This window comes from Sesamum indicum, linkage group LG9 (genome assembly GCF_026168435.1).
Source record: "Sesamum indicum cultivar Baizhima isolate 11 linkage group LG9, ASM2616843v1, whole genome shotgun sequence".
In the NCBI taxonomy this organism is placed as follows: domain Eukaryota; kingdom Viridiplantae; phylum Streptophyta; class Magnoliopsida; order Lamiales; family Pedaliaceae; genus Sesamum; species Sesamum indicum.
In genome coordinates this window covers 8,204,036-8,231,367 of record NC_142665.1, presented here as the reverse complement: position 1 = coordinate 8,231,367, position 27,332 = coordinate 8,204,036, and the positions used below count along the sequence as shown (strand labels likewise).

At 36.6% G+C, this 27,332-nt stretch overlaps 1 protein-coding gene across 1 annotated transcript; it reads left to right on the top strand.

The window, feature by feature from the left end:
- Window positions 1-13,595: 13,595 nt before the first annotated feature.
- Window positions 13,596-18,344, top strand: ALDH3F1 (aldehyde dehydrogenase 3F1). Its single transcript, XM_011092112.3, has 11 exons — window positions 13,596-13,749; window positions 13,831-14,211; window positions 14,871-14,939; window positions 15,750-15,846; window positions 16,041-16,247; window positions 16,433-16,554; window positions 16,784-16,888; window positions 16,973-17,145; window positions 17,226-17,316; window positions 17,409-17,558; window positions 17,883-18,344. Exons 2-11 carry the CDS (start codon window positions 14,035-14,037, stop codon window positions 18,141-18,143), a joined length of 1,452 nt encoding a protein of 483 aa, XP_011090414.1. The 5' UTR covers window positions 13,596-13,749; window positions 13,831-14,034; the 3' UTR covers window positions 18,144-18,344.
- The last annotated feature ends 8,988 nt before the right edge of the window (window positions 18,345-27,332 follow it).

Genomic DNA, 27,332 nt, shown 5'->3' with positions numbered 1-27,332 from the left:
CCACAGCCTAGCACCATCATCACCGGCGTCAGACCCACCATGGCGTAGTGAGAAGAACTCCATCGACAGCATAGCCCCAGCGCTGCTATCACCCACGTCTTCCCACCACGACGGTGTTACCATGACCAAGCCACAAACTCCATTAGAGTCCGTTGCCACTGGCCATTCACGTCAAATGTGTGCCGCCGGCTGTTGGAATCGATTTCTCACGTGCCACCTAGTCCTCGTTCCACACCGTGCGTTTATAAAGCGAAATGACGAATTTCCCTCTGTTAAGTTTGCCAACAATTTCTTGTTCTTTTACTTTAATTGCACGATTTCTTCCATTCAATTTCTGATTTTTGAATTTTTTGATGTCTTCAGAGTTGGGTGTGGATGTAGTATACTGAAAAGTTTGTACGGTTCAACAATATTTGCCTTAAATTATTGTCTGTGATGATCTATCTTTCACATGTGCACAGTGCTTTCTTTTTTTAAATTATTGTCAGATTTTCACCTTTTCCTGCAGTTCCTGTTGATTCACACATTGAATAGTGGTTCAATTTTGCATCTACAATAATCTGCAAACGGTTGTATGTCTATATATATAATATATAGTGTGGTATAAACACCACATTGAAGCTTTCATAGTTCATATTGATAAATCAGAGCGTTATAAGATTCAGATCTCATTTTATAAGTTTTTCACGCTGCCAATCAAAGCGAGACCTCGGTACCTTTTCCCGGTGAGTAAAGCTGAATGCCTATATTTGTATTCAATGATGTGTTGTTATTGCCTTCATAACAATCTGATATTTGAGATATGTAGTGATAATTTATGTTTGTTAATGCAGTTATCACTTGGTTAAGTTACTTTCTATGTTACTTTCAATTTTGTAGGTGTTGAACATATTTAATGTTTATGGTAGTATATATTCTTCATTTTGTCTGTGTGATCAGTCGGGGAATTGATTGTGGAGTGGGCCCAGCATTTTCCTGTCGATATATCTTTTAGTTGAGTACTGGATTGTTTAGGTAACTATAATCTCTGACACTCATTATGACAAGTAATTGCCTACCTTTCTCCATATCCATGTAACTCATACCTTATAGAGATATATATGATAACTCCAGCAAATGTGCCACTTTGAGGTTTTTGCTCATACTTCTTGTATTTGTCTAACTACATAAGGAGTAGAATTTATGATGGTTTCCGTTTTCTTAAAAGATTAGGTTATAAGAACAGCTTCTTAAGTCTAGTAGTTTGACTCTCAAATGCACTAGATGATCTTGCCTTGATTACTTGCAGCATTATGTCATAGGATGACAAGGATAAGATTTGCGTTTGAAGGATAACACGATTCTCAGTAGGTTCCACTGTGTGATATGGATTGACCCAACTGGCACTGAATAAGTAAATTCAGCTCACAAGTTTTCCAAACTGGTGCAGATAATGCTAATTTGAGTTTGAGTTTAACAATTTGTTTGTAAGCTTGAAAGCAGATGGAACATTATCTTGAGCTTGAAATTTCCTTTCGTTTTGGCCTTGGCAGCATGGTTTGGAGTCTGTAGAGAACTAGGGGTGAGAAAGAAGTATCTTATGTGAAAGACAAATATCAGCAGACAATAGTTTCTTCTCTTTTTAATCTTTCTTTCCAATTGTAGGATGTTTGCTTTACTACGAAAATGATTAGGCATTATTTTTTATATGACAAGTAGATGAGGGCAACATGTTTCAGGTTGCTTGGGGCATAGCATAAACCTAAAACCAATTGTATGCTTCATGTGCTGATATGTATCTGTTAGAATATTAAGGGGGGAAGCATAGACTTAAACAAGAAAAGATCTACACTTATAGAATTTGTAAGATACTAATAGTGTCATTGCTTTTGTTCCTTCCATAGCACAGTGATGATTGCTCTCAATTTGCTTACATTGAACTTTTAGAAACTTTCTTGATGTATCATTTTGCGATAAATAAAGATTAGATATCCTGAAATTATGTGTCGAGAGTAATGTGAGTCTCTCACTGTGAATAATTTGATCAGATTTCTTATTAAATTTTGCTGGCATCCTGTCGTAGCAGCTTGTGATTGAAATAAGCAATACACCATCAAAACGTTTCATGCTTGATGAAGAAATTAGCTAAAATGGTCTTACGCATGTGAATTCATTATTCCACTGTGGATGATGTTTGATACTGTACAAGCTATTTTTCAATAAAGAGGTAAAAAAATTTCTTGTCAATTTGAAACCCTCTAGTTGCTCCTTGTGGATCTCTTTCAATAAGTCTTCATCTGTATGCTTATAATTCAACATCAAAGTAGAGGCGGGATCCTACTGATAAATTATTATAATTGGTGAATATCAATATTTTTTATATAACAGAAATGTAGCTTGCCTGTTAAAAGTGAAATTTTAAAAACAATGTTAGTCAATTTGCACATTTGCACTACGAAGGTGCTATAAAAACTTCGTTTCTATTTAACAGTAAGTGTTCGTTTTTAATATATAATAGGTATTGATTAAATTTAATAGTAGAGAGGTATTTTTTTATACGATCTTTACCTATACTATATATAATTGAAAATTGGTAAATTGGCGTCTCAATTGTTTTGATATGCTAATTTTAATATTTAATTTGAACGAAATTTATTTATTTATTAAATTTAGGTTTCTTTATATTATTTTTATTCAAATTTATTTTAAGAAATTTTGAATAAAAAAAAGAAAGAAGTCTATTTTATACTCTATCCCTTATTTTATCCTTACGAACTATCAGATGAAATAGAATGCTTAGAATAGATATAATGAAATTCTTTGATTGGTTCTTTCCATAAAGCAAAGGAATGATTCGTTTTTTTATTTGACTGATGAGGCCAAAACACAATTAATTTAATATAACAAATATATATATAATTCTATACCAAATCTAACATAAATAAATATTAAATAATAAGATTAATAACCTAAATAAATAAACGGTGCCTTATTTTATTCAAAACGCGGCATGATCTGTGACCAAATATGTGTTTCAAATTTGAACTCATTTACTATTTTTCAATAGTTGTTTCTTTTTTATTTTAATTTTCATTCATTTTTTCTCACTATATTTTTTATAGTTTTAAGAATTAACTTATTATTTTATTTATAATTTATTAAATAATAAAAAAGTATAAATATTGTACTTTAACAGAAATAATAACACATGGTTTTATGTTCTAGTAACTCATTAGCGAGATAATGACTGTTTGTTATAATTCCAACCCTTTGTGATGTGCGGCAGTTTTTTTCCTTATGGATATATAAACGATTGTAATCAATTGTTACGATACTTTGATATATAAGACAATCCACAAAGATGCAACACCTAAATGACGCTGGTTCATCCCACTCATCTCGATACCATAAAGTGTTATGGACCACGGAAATGGAATGCGTGTTCATTAAGTTAATGCACGAGGAGTTCATCACACACCGACTCCAATCATCCACATTTCCACCGTTAGTCTGGGCTCGTGTAACCGAGCGAATGAACTCGGTTACGAGTCAGGGTTGTCTTCTTACGACGGTACAGCTTAAGGGCAAACTTAACAGGCTGCGTTGTGCTTGGCATTTGTTAAACGAAATTTTGAATAGGGGGAGTGGGTGGGGATGGGATTCAGAAAGGAATACCATAACAGACGATGCAGGACGCTTGGAGGAGCTGTATCGGGTAAACATCTACTCGTGTTGCCTTCTTGATTGCAGTGTCCTTGCAGAATCCTTACAGAGTCACAAACTAATTACATATCTTGACAATGTAAATGAATGCAGGAAAATCCGGAATATAAAAAAATAATTGAGCATGGGCTTCAACGCTTTGACCTATGCACTAAAATGTTCTCACGGAACACCGCAACTGGTGGGCTCGCGCGTTCGTAATCACAACAACGTCGGACAATCCACAACACCAACCACATAGACGATAAACAGATGGATGGCACTCAATCGGGCAGCCGTTGTTCACGAGATGAGTACGAAAATACAACATTATCTCAATCTGTTCCCATGACGTCCCGAATACTTTTCTTCCCCGGGACCATCGCAGGCTTCCGCTGGTCCATCTGGAAGCGGGCGTCGATTCCGATGAATAGCTAGTGAGTTGCAAGCTAAGAAGTGTGAGACGATGGATAGGTTGAATGAATCACTTCTAGGGAAGATTGACCGAACTGGGCCCAAAGCTACTGAATCAATTGACCGGTGCGTAGATGAGTTGACAAAGTTTAACGATCTGCCAGACATCATCTTGTTAAGTTGTGAAGATTGATTTGAAGAAGAAAATGATAACCTGATTCAACTTAGAAATCCCAAGTTGAGTTGGAGAAGGATAACTCGATTCAAAGTTGAGTTGGAGAAGGATAACCCGATTCAAAGTTGAGTTGGAGAAGGATAACCCGATTCAACTTAGAAATCCCAAGTTGAGTTGGAAAAAGGATAAGTCATGGCTATATATATACTACTCTTATTAGCATTATTTTATAGAGCAAAGTAGAATAGAGTAGAGAGAAAAGAAAGAGTTGAGACGAGGGTGAGTGTTGTCTTTCACGTGTGGTGAAGACTTGCATACAAGTGTGTGTGTGTTGTACTCCTCAATTTTCCTCCTCTTTGAGTGTTTTCTCCTGGCTTGGTATCGCCCCCAGACGTAGGATTTATATCCAAACTGGGTTAACAAATTCGTGTGTCTTTTATCGCCTTCATATTCCACCTGTTATCCATCTTAACCCGATCCATTTCCTAACAACTGGTATCAAGAGCCTGATTCAAGGAGTTAAGATGGAGGGAAAGTTTCCAGTCGAACGGTTCAATGGTTCCGACTTTGGGTTTTGGCGTATGCAGATGGAGGCCTACCTGTACGGGAAGGACCTATACGAACCACTTGCAGAGAAGTCCGAGAAGACGAGTGATGAAGAATGGAAGGTGCTCGATCGAAAGGCGATGAGCGCAATAATCCTGTCGCTCTCTCGAAATGTCGCCTATCATGTGAAGGGAGCAAAGAGCACGAAGGAAGTTCTACAGACTCTTGCCGATATGTACGAGAAACCCTCAGCAATGAACAAGGTTATGCTGATGAAAAAACTATTCAGGTTGCAGATGGAGGAGAGGAAGTCGGTGGCCGATCACCTCAATGACTTCAACCAACTCACGACACAGCTGGCGTCTGTGGATATCGTGTTTGACGATGAGGTAAAAGCGTTAATTTTGCTTTCATCTTTACCTGACAGTTGGGATGTGGTTGTTACTTCGGTGAGCACTTCGTCTGGGAAGGAGAAGATGAAGTTCGACAACATCAGGGACATGATGTTGAACGAGGAAACCCGTAGAAAGCAAACGGGTGGATCATCTGGCTCTGCACTACATACAGAGTCCAGAGGGAGACCTGACACACGGGGTAAATACCGTGGAAGGTCAAGGTCCAGGGGGAAGAATAAAGGCAAGAAGGAGATGGTGTGCTGGAACTGCGAGAAGCCCGGACACATGAAAAGCGAATGTCGGGCGCCAAAGAAGGAAAAGGAGGGCCGGACAGCGAATGCCGCGACGGAAGAGATCACGGATGCACTCTTGTTGAGTGTGAGCAGTTCTTCCGATGATTGGGTTGTGGATTCAGGGGCCTCATTCCACTCATGCAGCAACAAAGACATCATGGAGCTATACACCTCAGGTGATTTTGGCTTAGTTTATCTTGCAGATAACAAACCCCTCAAGATTGTAGGAAAGGGAGATGTGCGGATCAAATCAATGAATGGGTCATGTTGGACCCTACATGATGTGAGACACATACCAGGACTGAAGAGGAACTTGATCTCAGTCGGACAGCTGGATAGTGATGGATTCCACACGACGTTTGGAGACGCGAAGTGGAAGATCAGTCGGGGAGCAATGACTTTGGCACGAGGACTAAAGTCGGGAACGCTCTACATAGCGGGAGGATCCAGTTCAAACATCCCCTTTGCAGGAACTGTATCGCAGGCTAACTTGTGGCACAATCGCTTGAGCCACATGAGCGAGAAAGGAATGAACGTGCTGAAGTCGAAAGGACGGTTGCCCGAGTTAAAATCGGTGGAGGTGGGTCATTGTGAACACTGCGTGTTCGGAAAGCAGAAGCGGGTGAGCTTCTTGACCACAGGAAGAACTCCGAGGAAAGAAAAGTTGGAGCTTGTTCACACCGATTTGTGGGGGCCAGCACCAGTGTCATCTCTTGGTGGATCAACGTACTACATGACATTCGTCGATGACTCCACTAGAAAGGTATGGGTGTATTTCTTAAAAAGAAAATCTGATGCCTTTGATACATTCAGGAGATGGAGGGCACTAGTGGAAAATGAGACAGGTCTACAAGTGAAATGTCTCAGATCGGATAATGGTGGCGAGTACAGCAGTGAAGGTATCAAGAATTACTGCGCCGACCATGGAATCCGAATGCAGAAAACAATCCCGGGGACACCTCAGCAAAATGGCGTTGCTGAGAGGATGAACAGAACACTGAATGAGCGTGCGAGATGCATGCGATTGAAGAGCGGACTACCAAAGATGTTTTGGGCAGATGCAGTCAACACGGCTGCTTTCTTGATCAATCGAGGGCCTTCTGTCCCGTTGAACAACATGATACCGGAAGAGGTATGGAGTGGTAAGAAAGTGGATCTTTCTTTCTTACGTACGTTTGGTTGTTCAGCCTATATTTTGAACGATGATCGGACTAAGCTGGATGCTAAGTCGATTAAATGTACATTCATTGGGTATGGGACTGACGAATTTGGGTATAGATTCTGGGATGATCAAAACCGGAAAATAATTCGTAGCAGGAATGTTATATTCAATGAGGATGTAATGTACAACGACAGGAAGGTAAGCCCGGACGATGACAAGAAGGAAAGGGAATTTGTTGATCTCGATATTTCAAATTCCGGGATCATGAGACCAGCAGATACGGATTCAGTGGGAGTTCAGACGGACGAAACCGAACAGACGGAGATAGAGCCAGAACCAATATCGGAGGAACCGATTACTGAAAGCAGCACACCCTTGGCACTAGGTCGAGAACCGAGGCTGAGAAGGGCCCCAAATAGGTACTCCCCCTCTCTTTATTACTTGCTTTTGTCTGATTGTGGAGAACCCGAATGTTACGCAGAGGCAGTCAATGATGTCCACAAGAGCAAGTGGGAGCTTGCGATGAACGACGAGATGAACTCGTTGAAGAAAAACAACACATGGGAATTGTGTCAGCTCCCAAAAGGAAAGAAGGCCCTACAGAACAAATGGGTCTATCGGGTTAAGGAAGAATCAGACGGGAAGAAGCGGTACAAGGCAAGACTCGTAGTAAAGGGATTCCAACAAAGATACGGTATTGACTTTACTGATATTTTTACACCTGTTGTCAAGTTAACTACTATTCGTCTTGTGTTGAGCATGGTAGCGGCAGAGAACTTGGAGTTACAACAGATGGATGTGAAGACAGCCTTCCTACACGGGGATCTTGAGGAGGAGATATACATGGTACAACCAGAGGGGTATAATGGAGATGATCAGCAGGTGTGTCGTCTGAAGAAAAGCCTGTATGGATTGAAACAGGCTCCGCGGCAGTGGTACAGGAAGTTTGACAACTTCATGCTAGAGATAGATTTCTCTAGATGCAATGCTGATCATTGCTGCTACGTGAAGAGGTTCGATGAGTTTTTTATCATTCTACTCCTGTATGTTGATGACATGTTGATAGCAGGATCAAATGTCAAAGAGATCAATAGGCTCAAGGATCAGTTATCGAGGAAGTTTGACATGAAAGATCTTGGCGAAGCAAGACAGATATTGGGCATGAAAATCACAAGGGACAAAGGTATTGGTAAATTATGGTTATCTCAATCTGATTATATTGAGAAGGTATTATGCAGATTCAAGATGGAAAATGCAAAACCGGTTGGAACGCCATTGGGAAATCAGTTCAAACTATCCAACAGTGATGCGCCCCAGACTGACTCCGAACGTGCAAAGATGAGAGTCACACCGTATGCCTCAGCAATTGGGAGCCTGATGTATGCTATGATCTGTACTCGACCGGATATAGCACATGCAGTGGGAGTAGTTAGCCGTTTTATGAGCAATCCAGGAGTAATGCACTGGGAAGCTGTGAAATGGATTCTTAGGTACCTAAGGGGTACTAAGGACCGAGCATTGGTGTTTGGTAAGGGCAAGCTTACCTTGTTTGGGTTTGTTGACGCTGATTTTGCAGGGAGTGACTATGACAAAAGGAGGAGCACTACAGGGTACGTGTTCACATATGGCGGTACAGCCGTATCCTGGGTCTCAAAGCTGCAGAAGGTTGTCACACTGTCCACGACGGAAGCTGAGTACGTGGCAGTTACTGAGGCGGCTAAGGAGCTCATTTGGCTGCAACACTTCTTGGGTGAATTAGGGAAACCTCAGGCAGATGTGATTCTTCATAGCAATAACCAGAGTGCGATCCATCTGGCAAAGAATCCCGCGTTCCATTCGCGGACAAAGCACATCGAGATCAAGTACCATTTCATCCGACAACTTCTGGAGAAGAAGGCACTGCAGCTGGAGAAGATCCAAGGAGAAAAGAATCCTGCGGACATGCTGACCAAGGCGGTTGCGATGGAGAAGTTGAAGCTGTGTACAGCTTCGACTGGCCTTGATGACTAGAGTGGACAAACCCGGCGGTACCAAGAAAGAAGTGGAGAAAAGCTAATCAATCTTCAAGTGGGAGATTGTTAAGTTGTGAAGATTGATTTGAAGAAGAAAATGATAACCTGATTCAACTTAGAAATCCCAAGTTGAGTTGGAGAAGGATAACTCGATTCAAAGTTGAGTTGGAGAAGGATAACCCGATTCAAAGTTGAGTTGGAGAAGGATAACCCGATTCAACTTAGAAATCCCAAGTTGAGTTGGAAAAAGGATAAGTCATGGCTATATATATACTACTCTTATTAGCATTGTTTTATAGAGCAAAGTAGAATAGAGTAGAGAGAAAAGAAAGAGTTGAGACGAGGGTGAGTGTTGTCTTTCACGTGTGGTGAAGACTTGCATACAAGTGTGTGTGTGTTGTACTCCTCAATTTTCCTCCTCTTTGAGTGTTTTCTCCTGACTTGGTATCGCCCCCAGACGTAGGATTTATATCCAAACTGGGTTAACAAATTCGTGTGTCTTTTATCGCCTTCATATTCCACCTGTTATCCATCTTAACCCGATCCATTTCCTAACACATCTTCACCACCGCATTGGAGCGTTTTCACAGTCAGAGTACACGCACGATCTTTTTACGTCTTAATGACGAGAATAAACTCTGATGGTTGTACTCTTTGGCAAGTGACTGTATTGCTTGATTCTTAGAAAATTGGAAAAAATTGATTTCATTATGTGTATTCGTGCATGTATGTTATATCGATTTACTCATATTGCACTCATACCAAGTACCCATACTCGTTAAGTATTTTCATGTCCCCAGCCAACAGACATCTACTGCATGTAACTTACGGACTAATTTGTCTTGCTTATGTTTAGCAATACATCAACGATTGGATATATGACAAGCTCGGGAGTTGGTGGGGGTCTAGACTCGAACTTCGCAAGTAAGAGTCTGGGGGCCTCAGGGACTCCAGGAAGTAACGAATCTGATGTTCCAGAGGAATTTTACGTATTCAGAGATTTAATATGCCCAGAGTTATTTAGAAAAAATGTGCCACGTAACACATCTTCACTACAAGGAGCAGGATGGGTTGCGGAGATTATGACGACCCCACACCAAGGAAGGTTTTTTGACAACATTCGCATGACCAAACCATGCTTTTATGCTTTGGTTGATGCATTGACTAGTAGAGGTTTACTGCCTCATGGTCAGACGTCCAAAGTTACCTCAATTGAGGAGGTTGCACTTTTCATGCAAACGGTCGGCATGCATAAAAGGCACTGTGACAATATGGAGCGATTTCAACACTCATTGGAGACTATTAATCGTAGATTCCACCGAGTGCTTTCTGCCTTGTGCGCTATGGTGCCAGAACTAATAACACATCTGAATTTTACAAACACACATCCGAGAGTGGCAAATAACCCAGATTTCTACCCATACTTCAAGGTACGTACCACATCTATCATTGTCGTAACACCATCTCATAGTCTTCACAACCGCGTAATTAATGCAAGCTTGTTCAGCATAATATTTCATGCATCTAGCTATAAATAATTGTTGACATCGATGTAGGATTGCGTTGGAGTGATGGATGGAACGTTGGTACCTGTATGGGTCCCCCAAGTTGACCAAAATCGATACAGGTCACGGAAAGGCCGCCTAGCACAGAATGTACTAGCAATATGTGATTTCGATATGAATTTAACTTATGTGTATGTTGGGTGGGAAGGAAGTGCGGCCGATGCCCGTGTCCTGGACCATGCAGTTTCACAGGATCGAAATTTTCCTTTCCCTCCAATCGATGAGCATTGTAATATATAAATTAGATTCCACCAACCTCTAGTTTAAGGACCAATTACGTGGCACTAGCGGTTCTCTTTATGATGATACCTTGTGACAATGCAGGTAAGTATTATTTGGTAGATGCGGGTTTCGCAAACTACCAATGTTTCCTAGCTCCTTATTGAGAAACAAGGTATCACCTACCTGAGTGGAGGGGACAAGGTCGTCAATATCATACCCCACAGGACATGTTTAACCATGCACATTCAAGGTTGAGAAATGTAATTGAATGATGCTTCGGTGTACTGAAGAAACATTTTCCAATACTACAGTGGGGGATGCCGAGCTACCTTCAGAACCACCAGGTCGATATAGTAATTGCCTGTTGCGCCCTTCATAACTTCATCCGTAAGTTTAGCAACGATGACATCATATTCAACGAACCAGATAAAGATATTCAGACTGACATGGATTCATTCTACCATAGGGGACATCCAACCACTTATAAGATAGAAACCTAGCGCAACCTTCGAGATAGCATAGCAATGCAAATGTGGGCAGCCAACCATCGAAACTAGCAATGAACGTAGTGGACAGTGTTGATTCATATGTAAACTATTAAAACTACTTTCCTAATGTAACTTTGTCTTGGAATGTTACGCTATAATATCGTTTAGTACTATTTGCATGAAGAATTATAGAGTGTGCTTGATTGTTTACAATTGTAAAACTGTTTAGATAGTAGTTTTAAACAAATTGACATTTTTTTATATTTTTCAACTGTATATGTGGTGCGATTTTGCACAGTAATTATTTTCCTGACCGTAATTCTTTGCAGCCATGGCATACTGCAGATATCTGGAGAGTGCTGGATTTCCACAGGACGACCATTGGAGTTTAAATATTGAGCAGCGCTTCATGTGGATGATACTTGACGACAACACTCGGGCGCCTATGAGAGACGATGCACTTGCGGAGGCGCAGATGGGTCACTGGGCACGTGGATTACATAGCCATTTTGGATATCCTTACACCTGAGACCTAGTCCATGATAAATTCTACGAATATAAAAATCAATTTCAACAGTTCTAAGGCATCACTCAGATACCAGGGATTTATTATGATATTGAAACATTTATTATGGTGTTTCAGGTAGAGCTACGACCACATGCGTTACGGGTACGTCATTTTAATTCCAATCTGATTACAGCTACTTAACAATCATCATTTGAAAATAATATTGTAATTTCCAATGCTAACAAATTTATAATTGGACCCTTTTTACAGCGTTTTTCATTGGCTAGACGGTACTATAAGTATCCAGAGCCACATTATCCCAGCATGTTAGAGGTGTGGGGGCCCATCAGGTTACCAGGCGTTCCTATTAAGGCACAAAACGAAGTAGGAAATGACGAAAGTGGTAACACCGTGCGTAATCCGGTGAGAGAAAGCGTGGATGCACCTATTGTTATATCGGAATCTACTGCCCCATTGTTACAGTCACATATGCACATCGCTAGATGGGATGCAGTGGACCATGTAGCTCGTGGAGATGGTGGCTCGGCGCTAGCATGTAATACCTCAGTAGCTGCACGACGCAGTATTGACACGGGCTCGGAAGTGGGGGGGATCGGATCATGGACTGACTACATTCGTCGGATTGCTGTGCAGTTTGATCGGAGTGCCCAGACGTACAGTGAGGGAGACAGGACAACGCGCTCGCCGCGACCACGAGGACTACCACCACGCCGTCGTGACAGTCCTTAGGCATACAATGCCGACTGGGAAACTTTCAAGTCGAATATTGATTTAATCATTAAGAAGAAAAAAACTAATCGAGCAGTTTGTGAGTGTCAAATGCATTTATTTCTTATATATCGTGCAGTTGTGTAATTACATTTTCATCATTCCCTAAAAATTGACAGCCTTGTATGTCATGATTAAAAATAATTTTAATTGTTCTGTTTTTAACTAATCAATGCTAATTAATTCAACTTTGATTATTTACATGTTTTGGACTCTATATAGTTTTCTATTTGAACGAAAATTTTTTCAAAATTTGAACCGTGTGGACACTGTATAATTACTGCATGCGTAATGCAATTACTTATTATTTGATTTATCAATTAAATATTTTCACCACGAATATAAAGACGGATGAAATCATTTTCAACATAATACTGTAGTGCATATAATTATTTATTTAATTTTTAATTATTATTTAATATAAAGTAATAAACTCCACACCAAAGCAAATGAGATATAGTGAATTTTTCTAAATTATCTATATAATGTATATTATATATTATTTAATATATATGCTATATGTTAAATCTAAGCAACAATTATATATAAAAATAATTTTTAACTTACAAAAATATTGATATTAAAAATATTTACTATCAATGCTACTGACTAAAAATATTTTAAAATTTTCTACCTCAATAAATTACTTAGTTTTGTATATTGCGAATAATACAATAGTACTATATACGAAATTCATATTTTTTATTACTTTAATTATCTATTATAATTAATCAATCCGAATATAAGGTCTAACGAATGTATTTTCATCACATTACTATACTTAAATTTACTAAATATTAATTACAAATTTTTTGAACTTACACTATTTTAATATTTCGAACTCAAAATTTTTAATACTTCAGTGTAATATTTGAGAAATTTGAAAATTGAGGACAATATACCAATAATACATACTTAATTAAAAATATCTATTATTCAAATGTTTATATATTATATTTTTTTAGTCCAAATTGTAGGTGTAACAAGATCATTTTCGAGACAATACTACAGTGCAGTAAATTATTCATTAAATTTGTAATTATTATTTAAAATGTTAAAAAAATATTTAACAAAGATAATTACTTAATTTAAATATATATACTATATTTCACTAACAAACAAACTATTATATACATATACAATTATATTAAGAAATATATACAAAAAAAGACATGATTTGACATCCAACAGTAACTTGTCTCATATATTCCAACATCAAACATACACCACTTATTTTAAATTATTTTATATTTTATCAAAACACAAATCCAAATATACTATCTATTTCAAACACATACTTATTTATTTTTATTTTTCTATCTCTATTTCCAAAACACAAAACCAAAACACTCAAATTACAAATCCAAACACAATCCAAAAACCCTCTTTCTCTCTCTTGTTCTCGTTTCTTCTTCCTTTTTCTTTCTCTCTTTCTGTTACTTCTCCATTAGAAACACTTTACTCGTTTACGGCATTCTCTAGAAATTTTCAACCTACAGGTACGGCTGCTTCCCGAGTTTCATAACAATCCAGCATTTATGTCACTTTGAAGTTTTAACCCGAGCTCTAGCTTGAATTAGGCGGCGTGAAAGTCATGCTGCCTGAAGATGGGGAAGAAGTAGATGGCAGCTGGCGAGCTGGGCCCGTCTTTAATTCGTGGCTGACGAGTGATGGGTGAGCAGCTTGCATTCAATGCTGGATCAAGTAACGTCAATGCCTATTAATATGTTAGCAAGACAATTATTGCATACATAGAGTTGAAGCGACTGTCGGAGGGTTTAGAGATGGAGGGATTGGAGGGGCTGAGGCGAACTTTCAGAAGCGGGAGAACCAGAGGAGTTGATTGGAGGAAAGCCCAACTTCTAGCCCTTGTTAAATATTTAGCAGAAAACGAAGCCCAGATTCTTGAAGCCTTGGAACAGGATCTTGGGAAACACCCTGTTGAAGCTTACCGCGATGAGGTCTTTTGTTTGTTTGTTTGTAGTTCCTTCAGATTTCACTCTCTCTCTCTCTGTGGTTTGTGGTTAATATGAATGCTGGAAATTTGCGAAATATCAAACGGGGTTTTAGCAGAAGTTTGGGCTTCGATGGTTTCCGTGATGCGAAGCAGAGATTGATATTGGGGATTACTTTGTGTCAATGCTTTTTCTCGTTTTTTGTTTTTTCTTTCTATAAAAGAAAAGGCCGTCATTTTTGGTCTTTATGGTTTGTGTTTTGCAGAAAATGAAATCAGTCCATTGGTCATTTGTGAAATTGCGCAATCATATGGTTATTTGTTAGATTGTATCTAAAGAAGGCTGTGCTTTTTGCCTATAATTTTGGTTACTTGTCCTAAGCTGTAAAGGATTGCATGAACTTTTGTGTTTATTTTTAGATTGTACGTAAAGGTGTGCTTTTTGCCTATAATTTTGATTACTTGTCCTAAAATGAAAAGGGTTGTAGTAATTTTTGTGGTTATTTGTAAATCTTGTCTGTTTATTGACAATTAGCATACTTGAATAATGCAATAATTCAGTCCCTGAAGCAGGAAAATTGAAAGAAACCAGTAACTTTTGTCATCTTCTGCTGGCTCAGTGTCCAATCTTTTTTTCTTTCCCCACCCCCTGATCTCACATTGCAGATTGGATTGGTGAAAAAATCAGCAGAACACTCTTTGCTGAACATCAAGAAATGGATGGCACCGAAAAAGGTAGTACTATTTTATCAAATGGAATTTCATCAGTTTCCGTTTCTCATAGGGATAGATAGTGCAAGAGCATGAGAGAAGTCTCTGAGAAGATTTACAGCTTCCAATTCTACTGGGTTTTTGGGTGAGCTTATAAGCTCAAAAAATAAGAGGTTATAAGATTATAACCCCTTTTTAAAATGTAAGGAGTTTCTAACTTATTTTCAAGATCTTAACAAACTTCTTCAAATAAATTACAAAGTTCTCATTACCGACATCTTATAACTTCTATCATCTTATTTTATTTCTACACTTCAAGAACTTATTTTAAAATAAGATTGACATCTTATATGTTCCAAAAACATCTTATTAGATGTATGAGTTTGTGAGATTTTCTAAATAATTTTCCTAACACCCTATTAGTCTCATCCCCCTCTTCATGAAAGTGTATTTTCATCTCTAAGAGATTTGTATGCCTATGATGAGGAAATTGCTATTAGTTTACGGAGATACTCTGGATTTATGTTGTTGTAGCTCGGTTATCTAAAAAATGTATAGTTCTTGTGTTGATAGATAATCTAGTATAGTGAAATAGGGCAAATCAAGGCATATCCCATTGTGAGGGAGAGAGCTAACTTGAGAAATTCTGACCTAGCTGATTTGGATTTTTGTAGTATCATCAGTTTGCAGGAGTCGATCTTTAATGGCAATAAAATAATGGGGGTTAGAATATGGTATTATATTCTGCTTAAGGATTACTAAAAGAGAAGCCATTGGTCGAAGGTACAACTATTTAATATGTCTAAACTATATAATTGTGGATGGCATGTCCAGGCCCAGCTACCCTTGCTTTTGTTTCCATCAAGAGCAGAAGTGTTGCCAGAGCCACTGGGTACCGTACTCATAATTGGATCCTGGAATTTCCCCTTCTGTGAGTTACTTGTAATTCTCATTCATCATGTTTTCACTTGTCAACGGATTTGTGCAAATCTGTCCCTTTAAGGTTTAAGCAAGATTAACATTAACCAGAAGTTTCTTACATTACTTTTTCTTCATAAAAAATTAAAATTAATATGCTTAGAGCTCTTGTGATCCTTTATACTAATGCTCGGGGTCTTTATTCAGCTCTTACACTGGATCCTTTAATTGGGGCAATATCTGCTGGAAACACAGTGGTCATAAAGCCTTCCGAGCTAGCACCAGCATGTTCTTCTTTACTGTGTCGTACAATTCCATGTTACTTAGACTCTGAAGCCATTAAAATTATCGAAGGTGGAAGTGATGTTGCCGAACAACTATTGCAGCATCCATGGGACAAAATATTCTTCACAGGTTCCCTTTCTTGGAATTTTTTGTTTCTTGTGCAGAATTCTTTAAAAAATATGTTGATATTTAATTAATCATGCTTCTCTGTATGACCATGTTTCCAAATGGACAGACTACGACGTCATGGTTTTTGAAAACTTCCTCAAATGCAAATTGAAACATAGTTTTCACTTTCTTAACTATTGTTCCAGGGAGTCCACGAGTAGGGCGTACAATCATGTCTGCAGCAGCAAAGCATTTGACACCGGTGACTCTAGAGCTGGGTGGAAAATGTCCTGTCATTCTAGACTCTTTTTCTGACTCAGATTTTAAGGTGTCTAGTATCTATTTCGAACAAGACTACAAGTACACTCGGTTATAAATAAAACCATCTGATTAAGAGATGATGGATATGAAAACTGAAAAATTGTTCACATCTATTTTATGGTCACTCTTTCCACAGCTTTAGTTAGTGGTACCGTAAAGAAACACTCTAAGACCTATGTTATTTATAATTCTTAAAATGCTTTTTCTTATTTTTTGTGTTTGTATTCTGGTTTAAGGTGGCTGTGAAGAGAATAGCAAGTGGGAAGTGGGGATCATGTGCTGGACAAGCATGCATAGGAATCGATTATGTGCTCGTGCAGCAAAAGTTTGCTTCACTTCTGGTATTTAGCTAATCCTCCATCCAATATTTGGGGCATTTTCCTGAGCAAACCTAATTAAAGTCCATCTTTTATGGTGTCTTTCAGGTTGAATCACTGAAGAGTTGTATCAAAAGATTTTACGGCGAAAACATGGAAAAATTGCAGAATATTTGTAGAATTGTGAACAACCAACACTTTGATAGGATATGCAAATTTCTTGAGGAACCTGGTGTGGCGGCTTCCATTGTTTATGGTGGCTCAATCAACAGAGAAAAATTGTTAGTTCTCGGCTTCCTGCTTCCTCTACTTCTGCTTTATAAACGCAAAGAAGCACCTGAAAATTATTGCACATTTACAGGATGATCGAGCCGACAATTTTACTGGATCCTCCACTAGATTCTCAGATTATGACTGAAGAAATATTTGGGCCATTGCTCCCCATCATCACAGTAAAATCAATACATTCCTAACAACTGTAGTGCAATGTTTTACACACTGCTGAAACTATTTCCTCTCCAATAACAAAGATTTTTCATTGCAGCTTGATAACATTGAAGAAAGCATTGACTTCATCAATGCTAGACCAAAGCCTCTCACCATTTATGGATTTACCAAAAATGGGAAACTAAAGGAACAAATTTTGCAAGAAACATCATCTGGGAGTGTGGTATTTAATGATTCCCTGATCCAGGTAGGCCTCCTTTCCTTGTTGTTGGTATGGCATGTCTTAAATTCCTAGGCCCGAAGTCGATAGACCCTTTTTCTGAAACAGAGCGGAGGTAAGAAAAAACGTTTGATCCATTACACCCTATGCTAATTAAATTTATAAGCTATAGGTTAACTTTTGTGAGCCATTGTGCACTACTTTTGTACCTTGTCCTGATATAGTGAAATACTCTCCTCTTCACCAGTGGACATAGTCCGATTTTTGTGAACTACATAAATCTTGTGTCCTGTTCTTTTTGATGCCCTCAAGGTGAGACTGAGCATCTTGATGACATTACCTGTACTGCAGTTTATATGTGATGGGCTGCCTTTTGGAGGTGTCGGTCCTAGTGGTTTCGGGAGGTACCATGGCAAGTACTCCTTTGACACATTCAGCCACGAGAAACCAGTTATGCACAGAACTTTCTTTTTGGAACTCGAGCCGAGACATCCTCCATGGAATGAGTTTAAGATGGACTTCATTAGATTGGCTTACAAATTTGACTATGTCGGGCTATTGCTTCTTTTGTTGGGTTTAAGGAGAATGTTCACACCAAACCGATCACGTTAGTCGGTCAGTTGTTCTGTAAGAACTTGGCCTAGCAATGAAACAAGAATGTCAAGATCATATCCAGAGGTGAATGTAAGAGTATCTGAGTAGTGTTATGTACTAATAAATGAGGAGATGAAAGGATACTGTAAAGCATTTTAAAGCAACTTGATGTTGCTATAATGCTGTTATTTATGATTTAAGTGGCTTAAAGTTTCAGTTTGCGGCTTGTTCAGATTGATGAGGATATGTTTCACCTTTTTGGTTGAAGAGGGTTGGCTCTAGTTCTCTACAACTCAATTTGCAGCAACACATATCACATGGTGCTGGATGGATTTATACTTTTTCTTTTTAATTATTTCGTTAGATGTTTGAGGTTCTATAGAAACAATAATATAAAGTGTTATTGAATTTTATAAAAAATGGGTTTATGAAATTCAAAAATTATATGTTAGGAGTTTATAAGTTTTTCTAAAAGAAATATTGAGTTTTAAATTTAATTTTAAGATATTATGAGTTAGTTTCTGCGTAAATATTGATTCACATTTTAATTCTAAGACTTATAAAAATAGTATCTTAATTTATTCAAATAGTTCAAAAAAATTATTTTTAAAATAAGATTTGACATTTTATAAATTTTAGGGTTAATTACATTTAGAGACCCTCTAAAAGTATGAAATTACACTTTTTCCTAAAAAGTTTTGAAATTTTACTTACACCTCCTCCGAAAATTTTATTTATACATGAGCCTCTTCCGTTAGGGTATAGATAGAAAATATAACATCAACAAAAGAAATTACGTAGACTTTTAGTTTTGTCCTTCATTTAACGTTCCCATATGTATATATATACTTATAAAGGAATAAATATAATATATAAATATATAGAGTGATGTTAATTTTATTATTTTTTTTCTTTTAAGTATAAAATTATAACATGAAAATGTTAAATGAGTGGGTCAAATTAAAAATTTATGTAATTTTTTTGCTAATTCAGTATTTTTCGTCCAAACCATAACGAAAGAGCGTAAGGTATAAATGATAAAATTTTGAAATGGGTGTAAGTGTAATTTTAAAACTTTATTGGGAAAAAGGTTCATCTTATATTTTTAAAGGAAGTTTAAATATAATTTTTCCCTAAATTTTATTAACATCTTATTTGTACGAGTTTAAAATGTTTTAAGTAAGTTCATGACTCTCGGTTCTTGACATATAAATGGGTCATAATTTGTGTATGTTATGTAACAACGGAGTGTTTGCAAAAAAAAATTATTTTTAGGAAAGTGATTTTTTGTAAAAAAAAGTTGAAAGTTCTAGCAAAATTAAATGTGGGTAATGTTTGTAAAGAAAGGAAAAAATAGATAAAAGTTAACTTTAATAGTATTTAGAAAAAAATCACTTTTAAAATAAACTTAATTATTAAAGACTATTTGGTCTTCTTATCATAAAAGATACAATTTTTTAATATATTTGCACTCGTTGTTTGTTAAATAAAACTATTTTTTCATAAAAATAATAAATTTTATTTTGATTAGTATCATTTAGATTAATTTTTTAAAAATATCAACAAAAAAAATGAATGTTTAATTTAATAATGCTAACATCAAGTAATATAACTATTGATTCATACACGACAATTAAACTTATATGATATCTAATGTGAGCAAAAAGTGCTCGTTATGGAATTTTTTGGACTTCAAAAGTTTGGGCCGAATCTTTAGCAAACATGATAAAGGGAACCTACAAAGAGTATGTCAGTACTCCGATGATCAAATTAATAATTGATGATAAAATGATAAATTCCAAAAAGAATAAACTAGCAATGAATACTTATAAAATAGACGAATGAATTTGCTAAGAACAATGCTTTAGAGTTGATAGATGTACTTCTATTAAGATCACATTACCCTAAACTGGAGGGAAAGATTAAGCCCCGTTTGGTTGTGTTTTTATTTTCATTTTCAGTTTCCAACATTTAGAAATGGGTAGAAATGCTTTATTGGTTTTTGTGCGAAAATTGAGAATATATTTGGATTAGTTGTTTCCAAATGTAGGTATATAGGTGTGAGAATGTTGAATATAGGTATATGTATTTTTGATGTGACAGATGACCAAATTGATTGAATATGTGAAATTATAAAATAATCAAAGTGAGTCTTGCCATTTGAAATAATTTTAATTGATTTGAAACAAGAAAAGACATGCTGACAAGATAAGACAAGTATGACAAACCCATGTGACCTATAATTTCAAAAATTTGAAAATTAAAATAAGAATGTATTCTCAATGAAAATGGCTTGACCAAACAAAATCCCAACTACCCAAATAGTGAAAAGTGAAAAAAATCTCATTGAAAACACAACCAAATAGGCTTTTAGATTTTATAGTTTAAGCCCCAAGTGGATTAGGAGGCAGGATCTCGGGGGACTCAGTTTCAACGGTTGCTGAGGGTAAGTTTTCACAAAATCAGGGAGATTGGCAGAGATCACCAAGGAATGCTGACTGTGATGGGATAAGATTCCTGAGGGATAATACCTCGAGATTCTAAAGGGTTGTTAGGAATGTGAGCAACATCCAATGATTTGTCCTTATCATAGTCTACGTGGGTGCTTATTCACTCTCAGACCAAATGGTCTCTTACCATTAGGAGGAATGGCCAAATTGATTCCCAGTAGGACCAAGTGTCTCAGGCTAATGAGCATCGATCACGGCCCATCCATCAAATCATGGGGGGCTATTCCCTTTTGGGCCTTATGCACCTCTAGGCCCTCATACCAAATTTCTGCATGGATTGGGTCTTCAAATGGGTTAGGCCAAAGCTTGGACTGAATGCATTCTTTGTGTAACTTTCAATCGCCCCTATTTTGTGGCGGAGGGTGCTGAGTTACTCCTTAGATTAGCGAGCCTCTAAGTTATCCACCTTTCATCTTTCACAAGGGGAGTCCAAACTCGTTATGAACTTCCATTGAAAGCTACCTATAGAGTTTATGAGTATCAAAGAGACCCCATTTACCCCATTTTCTTGATAATATTCAGTTTTTCATATAATTGCATGCGATCTTTACGATGGTCTATTTTCTATATGATTTTTCGACTGATTTTACAGATTTGATCATGTGTTTCTTGATGAGCAGTCAATGGCCCCAGGAGTGGACACTTTAGCCCAGAGCATTGGGCTACCCGTTGAGGCTTCATTGTTCAATTTCCACTTGGATGTCATTTCATTGACAAGTTGGAGGTTGTCTGCAAGTGGTTGACGTTGCTATGTACCTAGGCATGCTAGTTCTATGCGGTTGTGGGATTGCTTCTTGCATAAAGGATAAGCTAGCAAACGGTCTTTCCGGAGATATAAGATGATGATTATGTGACTCGGTCCTTGCTTGATATGATTTTCAAAGACGTGTCTTTATTATTGCCATTTAATAAAATGTGTTTAACTAATTTGATAAAGTTTTTATAATGACTATTTTCTTCCACGTGCACTCATCCATGGCCTCACTAAACTTTTGTTTACGTATTTCGAATTTTCTTCTCCAAATACAGGTGATAACATGGACAAGTCAAGATCTAGCTGACCTAGAAAAGAGATGAAGGTTATTCCAAAAGAAGGCTGAATGATTAGCACTCATAGTTGTTCTGGTTATCGAGTTGAAATTTTGATGAGTATATTGTTATTATTGTTTTGCTTAGGTCGTGTCCAAGAGAATAGGGCCTAAAGTCAAGGTCTTACTTTTGGAGCTGTATAGTTTTTATATCTAGGATTTTTTCTGGGACGACTCCCTCCACCCTAGTATTTGGGCTTTTCATGCTATGTGGGTATCTTCTCCCATAAGTCCTCTAACAATCATGCGAATTAACCCTTTCCGCTGGTAATTGGGGTCCTTAGAGCGCCTGGGGATTGCGCCCATCCTTTCCTTTAGTATATTCGTGTTTTTGGTAGAGACGCGTACCCTGAGTCTTTTCTCAATACACACACTCCTATAGGTTTCCATTTTAAATGAGTCGCTCTATCTCATTCTTTAAATGCCGACATTCCTCTCTAGTATACTCAAAATCATTGTGGAAGCGATAATATTTGTCGGACTTGGGTTGGGTAGGTCCTTTTTTAGCCATTTGGGGTTATGTAAACAATTCTTTGCCTTCAACTGCACAACAACTGCATAAATAGAGGCATTCAAGAGTGTGTACATGGGCTATCCTCTTTAGAGTGACAGTTTCTTATCTTGAAACTCCAATTTTGGCTTTTCAGAAGACCTTTTCTTATTGGAATGTTTCTTCTTTTGCCCCATTCTTTACTCTTGTAGTCTTGCGTATCCTCTATATTGATATACTTGGCTCTCAGGCCAAGAGGCTGAAAACCTCGGGGTTGGCTTCCCTGCCAGGAACTTAAAGAAATCTCCATCCAGCAACAATTAGGAGAAGGCGTTGGCCTTGGCCTCTTGGGTAGCTGAAGGTACCTCTAGGGTAGCTATGCTGAAGAGGTGGAGGTAATATCTTAGGGATGCCCCATCCTTTTGGAGGACTTTAAAGAGCCTGAACTCCGTCTTTTGATATTTTTTGTTGCTAGCAAATTGATGTATAAACAAGGACCAAAATTTCTAAAAGTTCCCAATTGCCCCTGCAAGTAGTTGGTTGAACCATTGCAAGGCTACCCTGGCGAAAGTAGTAACGAATACTCGACACATGATTCCATCTGCGTAATGGTGTAAGAGAGTCGTGTTTTTGAATCGAGATAGGTGCTCCTAGGGATTCGTATACCATCATACTCCGCAATAGTTGGAGTCCGAGAATCTAGGGAAAGCTAATCCATCATAACCCCCTCAATGAAGGGGACGCCAAGTAGCTCCTCCATCGGGACTCCCATTACCTGGTTTCGTACATCTTGAAGTCGCTTCTACAAGCATTTCAGGCGGGTTATCCACTAAGGGGGAACCTTCTCTAGTGGGGCTGGCCCTACTTCCTAATGGGAGCCAACGGCCTTTGAGCACGGGGCACCTCTTGCTCACTTTGTGCCTCCACAGTTGCAGGAGCCACCACAGGCACTTGAGTTATAGCCATCAACTACGCTTGTACTATTGAAGCGATCATCTACTGTATAGTCTCCAATAGCCCTAGAGATAACTTTTTTGAAGAGGTGACAGACGAGGTGCTGTTACGCATGGAATCAGCTAGGGGCTTGATGAGTACCTGGAAGATCCCGCTTCCATGGGTCCACTTGGGGCCAAGGGGGTCCCCTCCCACCACCTAAAGAGTTTGAGCATTACCGGCTACCTCCACAACCTTTCACTTGTTCAAATTGTTGTTTGGGGTTTCCATTGATTATTCCGCCTTAGTTCGGTGTTCCCATGGCCAACGTTACTTGATGCGAGAAAAAAGTGTTCGTTAAGAAAATTATTGGACTTCAAATCTTTGGGTCAAATCTTTAGCAAACTTGATAAAGGGACCTATAAATAATGTTAGCACTTCGATGACTAATCAATAGTTGATGATAATAAAATAAATTACAAAGGGAATAAACTCAACATATGCTTAGGAAATAACAGAATGATTTTGCTTAGAAGAATGCTTGGACATGAGTTCATAGGTGTGTTTGTTTTAAGGTCACATTACCCTAAACAGGGGGGGGGGGGGGGGGAATTGGCTTTTATAGCTGCAGCGGATGAGGAGGCTGAATGCCAACGTACTCGGTTCAAGCGGTTGTTGAGGATAAATCCACACATAGGGGCTAATCCCTCTTGTGCCTTGCGCACCTCCAGGCCCTTGTACCAAATTTCTGCACAAATTGGGTCTTCAAATGGACCAGGCCAACGAGTGGCCGAACGCATTATTTATGTATCAAGTGCCCAACAACTTCTTAATTAATCATAGTCTTTTAGTTAATATTTTTTTAATGATGTAGGAATGATACAATTAGATAATACATCAATTAAAATGTTTGTCAAATTATTCGAATTATATAAAAATTTAAATATCCACTTTAAATATGTAACTTTTAAAATAAACTAAAATCTGTAAAGTTGAATTAAAATTATTATAACGAGGGTAAATAATAAAAAACAAAGCTGGATTATAAACAAAAAAAAATCAAAGCAGCTAGAAGCACCCTTTTGGCCTAAAAGTGCTTCTCTTAACAACTTTAGAAGTAGAAGTTGGCATTCCAAACACATTGAAAGTGCTTTATGACAGTCAGAAATTGAAAATTGTTTTTCTGATAGCTCTTGCAAACACTCACCAACAATAATTAAACGAGGGGCAAAATTAAAATTATATATATATATACATATATATCTATATATTTTGTTAGTATTAGTATTTTTCGTTCAAAACTTACGAAAGGGTGCCAAGTGTAAAGAAAATTTTTGGAGACTAGGTTTAATTTTAATTTTATTTTGGGAAAAAAATGTAATTTACATTTCTGATGGAAATTTAAATATAATTAACCCTAAGTATAAAAAGATATGGAGAAGGAAGATCTCCTTATTTAGAGCCTCTTGAAGATTTCCACTGATATGCAGTCAATATGTGCTTGAAGTGATGTAGGACATAATCCTGGAAATGACACAAGGAATATTGAATTTAGTTGCTGTAGATTCAACAGAGACCAATTAATTTTTTTCATATACTTTTTCCATATCAATATTCTTATTTTTATATTTTATCATTTATTTATTTATTTTTTTTGTCAATTATTATCTTAATTTTGCAAAATTTACACTTTTTTATATATGACTGTTTTCTTGTATTTTTTTTCTTTTTTTTTTTTGCGGAAAGAACATAGATGCAGTGACATGTCATCACAATAACTTTAAATATCAGATATGCACTACATGTGATATTTTTTCGTCAGAAAAATCATCTGAAAAATGGTTATTTATGAAAAAGTACAAATTTCGCAAACTTGCGACGATTAATTAAAACACTTAAATAAGAATTAGATGACAAAATATAAAAACGGATATAGTTCGAATGACAAAACAAAATTTTCTCTATTATATTAATGTCATCTCTCCAGTGCGAAAGCATTATGGAAAGGATAATTAAAGTAAGAGGTTATGGATCTTAATGGGTTAGCAAGGATGTTTCAGACAATCTTGTAAAAGATATTACATAAACTAAAGTTTTGTTTGATTCAACTGAGATGAAAAGGGAAGTAATTAAAAAGGCGAAGGGAAAAATACAAGTTTTTGTTCAAATTGTTTGGTATGTTAAGGGGAGTAAATCTCAAATATTTTTACTTGTTTGATACAAAGATAACAGATTGACAAGAAAAGACTATTTTTTATAATTTTAGTGAACAATCCTTCTCTCCATTTTGTATTAAAAATAAATAAGTTAATGTTATATAAATATAATTTTAGTATATATATAAAAAAGGAAAAAGTATTATTTTAGTCCGCTAAGTATGCCAAATTTTAATTTTAGTCCGATAACTATGTCCTTTTTTTTAGATCCAGTAACTTACGAAATTGCTGACTTTTAGTCCTCTGACAGATTTTCGGACAATTTTACCCTTATGCAACTTTGAAAGGCAGTTTTAGTCCATATGCACTCATAGGGGTAAAATTGTCCGAAAATCTGCCAGATGACTAAAAGTAAGCAATTTCGTAAGTTACTGGACCTAAACAAAAAATGGACATAATTATCGGACTACAATTAAAATTAGCCATACTTAACAAACTAAAATAATACTTTTTTCTCTATAAAAAATTATCACATGCCAATCTAACATGGTATGATATCATACTATGCATTTTATAGTTCTGTCCTTGAGAAAAGAGGAACCTATTGCTTGTTTGATCACTTAACTTAAATCAATATACAACCATTGAATGCTAAGATGGGGGAAGAAACATTAGAAAAAATTGAAAATGAATATCAGGATGTTTTCCAAAAACACCATCTAAGACTGTGTCCAAGACATCATATGAGATATGGTATGGCAAGTCTGCTTTCTGTAAATACCTTAGGGTGGGAGATAAATTGGATTCCAGATCTAGTTTGTAGAGGTTCACCGGATATCCAAAGGAACTCTGGGACAATTATTTTTATGATCCCTAAAAAGAAAAGGTGTTTGTTTCGAGAGATGCAGTGTTTCTGAAAAAGGATTTTTCATCGGATACCCAACGTGAGGAGTTGCTTCTTGAGGAGTCAAGTGAAGCAAGGCCTGAGGTAGCAATAGCATCATCCTTAGTACTTGTGGTTCCCAGAGAAGATATTCCAATTCTTCGGAAGTCGACTAGAGTATCTCAGCCGCTTGAGAGATATGGTTTACTGGTAACCGGTTAGTTGGATATAGATACCCTATAATATTTTTATTTATCTTCTTAGAAGATATTTTTTTAATAAAAAATATAATTATTTTATTTCTATCTTTTGTTTATTCTTTTTTTTTCATTTTTTTATATATATGACTATTTTGTCATGCTTTTTTTTTATATGCTTACATTCTTATTATTAATTTTGTTTAAGAGGTCGTATAGCAAAAAAATAGTGTTTAACATCAATAATAAGTAAAATATTGTTCTTAAATTAATGAATTTACAAATTCTTTAAATTATAAAATTTATATTTATCTATTCACATGTTATTGACTCGATTAGATGTTGGATTCATTTAAATTAATAATTTTTTCATGAGTGAAGTACAATAATATAAATGTGATTAAATTGGCATTTATAATTTAATATAATTGACAATGATTCATGCTATATTTGTGCTACAATCTACATCTATGCTATAATATAAAATAAGAGCACCCTCTTGGTATCTCGCTTAATTTTATTATGTTATTTTTTTAAAAAAATTAAATTAATTAATTATTTTTTAACTTCTCCATTTATCATGATTTTATGGTGGTTATTTTCATTCAAGTAATTGGTTTTCCTACATTATTTGTTATCTTTATTTGTCAATTTGTTTTATAAATCAAAATATTTATACTAATTTATTATCTTAATATATTATTAGGTACTTTTTAAAACTATAAAAATTAATGATATACAATTTATATAAATATTTTATTTGATTCATTTTTAATAGTTATATACATACATAGGATGTGCCACACTTGCTATTATATATATGTCGTCGTCCAGTTTATTTATCTTTAAAGATTGTTTGGCTTATTTATTTATTTGATAAATTTTATTCTTAACATTTCAATTTACATAGTTAGAATTAATGTATTAGAAATTATTTGTGTAAGTATGCT

Excerpts from the sequence above, each read along its gene's own strand:
- ALDH3F1 (XM_011092112.3), top strand. The coding sequence starts at position 14,035 with ATGGAGGGATTGGAGGGGCTGAGGCGAACTTTCAGAAGCGGGAGAACC. Across the intron at positions 16,555-16,783 it reads TTTCTGACTCAGATTTTAAG|GTGGCTGTGAAGAGAATAGC; the intron begins GTGTCTAGTATC and ends TTCTGGTTTAAG. Across the intron at positions 16,889-16,972 it reads AAAAGTTTGCTTCACTTCTG|GTTGAATCACTGAAGAGTTG; the intron begins GTATTTAGCTAA and ends GGTGTCTTTCAG.